General features: G+C 36.4%; 1 protein-coding gene across 1 annotated transcript; it reads left to right on the forward strand.

Moving 5' to 3' along the window:
- Nucleotides 1-1,101: 1,101 nt before the first annotated feature.
- LOC131432492 (uncharacterized) lies at nucleotides 1,102-2,793 on the forward strand. The gene is made up of 4 exons (XM_058598801.1): nucleotides 1,102-1,692; nucleotides 1,769-1,810; nucleotides 1,863-2,516; nucleotides 2,572-2,793. The coding sequence occupies exons 1-4, from the start codon at nucleotides 1,483-1,485 to the stop codon at nucleotides 2,599-2,601; spliced, it is 936 nt and encodes a 311-aa protein (XP_058454784.1). The 5' UTR covers nucleotides 1,102-1,482; the 3' UTR covers nucleotides 2,602-2,793.
- Nucleotides 2,794-3,834: the final 1,041 nt, after the last annotated feature.

Genomic DNA, 3,834 nt, shown 5'->3' on the forward strand with positions numbered 1-3,834 from the left:
GACTGGCATGCGATATATTAATCACTCATAATTGTACGAAAATTCACTTCCTTGTAAAGTTCAGTGTCCAACCCATTGATTCCTAAACATACATTATCAACTTAAAGCGCATAGAATATCAATTTCTATATTCCATCGTTATGTGCTTCGATAGCGGAGGTAAGACAATGTATTCATTTATGTTGAAGCACGTGGTTCATAAACAAGACAACAAAATATGTATGAAGCAACATGATTTTACCAGTTGATGTATAATAGGAAATGGCAGTTTAACTGACGTCGCTGCGCTAGACTGTCCTTCGAATTGCAGCTTAGAGCTGCAGCGACAATATTTCTTCTGCAATAAGCTGGGTACAGTGCGATGAGTGCCTACGGTGTTGGCACAAAACTGGTGTTCAAAAGTATTTAGGAAATTTCTCTACTGATTTCACTAACAAGCATTTCAAATACATTCTTTGCACTACTTAAATATTCATTCTATTAATTTTCATTTCATTCATATAATACTAGATGTTTTTCACTAGTAGTAGAACATTTTCTTTAATCTTCATGTTAGTTTTTATCGTTACACCCAGCCTAATTTTGTAACCTTGATATGAGAAATGAAAAATGATAAATACAAATGAACTGATAAAAACAAAGCATAAATCCTTACCTACATACATTTCAACTTCTCCATTCATCTTATCTTACAATTAGAGTAAGATCTGTTGTATTTGTTGAATGTATTGGCTCGAATAATTGGAACATTCACTTGTAAATTTTGCGTTGTTGTAACACCGGTATTGCATAGTTGCCTACCTCAATCTGCTCTGAAATTACTTCTTTGGATTAAGCTGTGGATATTGGCATCATTTACATCCCAGCATTAATTTAGGAAACCTTTTTCCTCAACCGCTCTGTACTTTTTGGTACTAAACTGTGCTCGATTTAAAAAATCTGTGATTTATTCCAGAATCTGTGATCATTTTCAGAAATCTGTGTCATTTTTAAAACCTGTGCAGAAAATTGAAAATCTGTGAAACACAGATTAATCTGTGAACCTGGCATCCCTGATTGTTGTCGTTCTATTATATTAGCGGCCCTTGTGTGGCGTTTACACTTCTGCTGGCTGCCAGCATGCTGGTGCCAGTATACTGGCACCAGCACTCTACCAGCATAATGTAAACACTTGCCAGCTGCTGGTTGTTGCCAGCATGAAAAATTTTGGCCTTTTCTAAATTCAATGCTGGCAAATCATACTGGCAAGAAAAAACAATATGGCCGAAAGTGAAAATTGTGCCGCAGATCGTGAAAAAGGTAAACAAGATGTCAAGTGAAATTTAAAACGAAACAAAAGATATTGTTCGGAAGAAACCTCGAAAAAGTATTGACGACTTCGGACAGTTAATAGAATTATATCGATCGCATGAATGTTTATGGGATTTCCGTAATCCGTTGTATAAAAACAAAACTGAACGCCAAAGAGCATACAAAGATATTATGCTAGAAATGAACTTTGATTCCACTGAAGAAGTCACCAAAAAAATTAAATCAATGCGTGACACGTATACGTCCGAGAAAATACGAATAAACAAATCGAAAAAATCTGATGCCGGAATTGACGATGTTCACGAACCCAGGCTCTACTGGTTTGCTGTTGCCGATGCTTTTTTGTCGAAATGTAACCCTCGGAAATCCAGTAACAATTTGGTAAGCAATCTAGTGTAAAGTGAATTAACGTAGTTCATTGTGTTTTAATGAATTCATGCTTTCCGAACCATTGTAGGATGTGTGTACAGGTCTGAAGGAGTCGAGTGCTGTTGATGACGTAAGTGCATGCAATTGAGTTTGAACTTAATTTTCATTATACATATTTGCAGTTCCTTGAAAATAAAATATCTAACGAGTGTTCATATGAAAGAGCTCCATCATCCGAGGATGCACAGGATAAATTGACATTCGAGCCGGCACGAGTTCCAAAAAAAATGAGAACACATCAAGAAAATGTGCCGAATCATATTCAGTCGGCCATAATAAAGCTGGAAGAAATAAGAAAAGCGTCAACTGTGTCAGACGAATTTCATCATTTTGGGCAAACTATTGCATTTCAGTTAAGAAACATGCCTAAGCTAAACGCATACGTTTTGCCAGATCGAATACAAAGGATGGTTAGCGAAGAAAGGATTAAGTACGAATGTGAAAGAGCTAATTGTGAAAGCTCGCTGCTATCACAATCTATCAGTTATAACCCACCCAATCTCGATCCATTCACGAATATGAAAGAGCAAACTTCGGGTTTGATACGCACTGAAAAAGTGTTACAGGTAGAGAACGCTTCCGAGGAAATACATGACGATAATTCATCATTTTCTTTCACTAATGAAATGGATGCCAGCTTTATAACAAACTTAGTGTCTTGCGAAATGGATGGATCAATTTGTGCAGAAGAACAAATTGACCACGAAAGATCGGGTACTTCTGTTTATGAAACAAAACAGTCGAACTCAGAAGGATTTAATAATACACTTTCACAGGTAATGAGTACAGTTGAAAATAAAAATTCTTACTTAATAAAATATTCCCTTTTAGGTGATGTATCTCACTTTCCAGGGACACTGAAGTGTAATAACATATTTTGTTTACGAAGCAGAATGCAGGCTCTTGGTCAAATATAAACGGTTGTTCTAAATTAATGCTTCCGAAAAAGATGTATATTAGAGTAAAAATCCATTTAAACATACGAGTAAATTCAACCGCTTGATACGTCGGTTTATTTCCATATAACTAGACTTCATGTTTCCTTCTCTACCAGAAATGTTTCTGTAACGTGTAATAAATGTTATACTTCATTTATCGTTTTTCTTCGATGCTATATGCTTCCACTGCCAGTCCACTGCACCAGACTCCATAAAATAGGTTTTATACGAGTTCCGTATTTCCCCTGCCTGCATGCTATAGTTTTTAGCATTACAGGAGTGCATAGATTTTAGTTGAAAATTTCGTTTCGCCATGTACCTGCAGATATAATGTACTGTCATTTGGTGTATTTTTATACAGATTGCTACCATACCTTGAATAACTTCTCCTGTTTCCAAATTTTCTTGATCAACACAGCCATTTGAAAAGTATGTCGAAGCGCTCGTTGTTCGTAACCAGTTGTGCAAGGTACAAGCTGCTTTAACGATTTCATCAATTTTCTCAGGAATCAAATCGATTGGGCGTGTGAAAATGCTGAATCGCGACGCTAAGATTCCAAAGGCATTTTACGACACTCGTCGTGCACGTGATAATCGGTAGTTGAATATAATCTCATCATTTGATAAACTTCCATGATGAGAATATGGTTTCATTAAGTAGCTAGTAAGGGGAAGAGCGTCATCCTCTACTATAACTCCCCAATCGGGAAAATTTATTGTACCGTTCAGTATACTTGTTTTCAAGTTAGAATCTCGGAATATAGACGCATCGTTTACTCGACCGTTTTTCCCGATGTCGACGTATATAAAGCGGTAACTACTATCGACTAAAGCAAACAGTATCGTGCTAAAAAGCCTTTGTAGTTATAAAAATCGCTATCGCTACACGGAGGACACTGGATCCGAATGTGTTTTCCATCCATGGCTCCAACGCATCCAGGAAAGTTCCATTTGACAGCGAATCCATTCGCAATGTCTTCCCATTGCTTCTCCGATGTTGGCATCTTTAATTTTATTATAATTCAGTAAAAAAATTGATAAGTGTATAGACAATAGGGAGTAAATTTTCATTGAAGACGAAAATGTCAATATTCACACGTACGAATTTTGTATAACTAAAGGTAATTCTCAATTAATTATCGAATCGTTATTTGTG

The sequence above is a fragment of the Malaya genurostris genome, chromosome 2 (assembly GCF_030247185.1).
Source record: "Malaya genurostris strain Urasoe2022 chromosome 2, Malgen_1.1, whole genome shotgun sequence".
Taxonomy (NCBI): Eukaryota; Metazoa; Arthropoda; class Insecta; order Diptera; family Culicidae; genus Malaya; species Malaya genurostris.

Coding starts and splice junctions, on each gene's coding strand:
- LOC131432492 (XM_058598801.1), top strand. CDS start 1,483: ATGCTAGAAATGAACTTTGATTCCACTGAAGAAGTCACCAAAAAAATT. Junction 1,693..1,768: donor GGAAATCCAGTAACAATTTG/GTAAGCAATCTA, acceptor GAACCATTGTAG/GATGTGTGTACAGGTCTGAA. Junction 1,811..1,862: donor AGTCGAGTGCTGTTGATGAC/GTAAGTGCATGC, acceptor ACATATTTGCAG/TTCCTTGAAAATAAAATATC.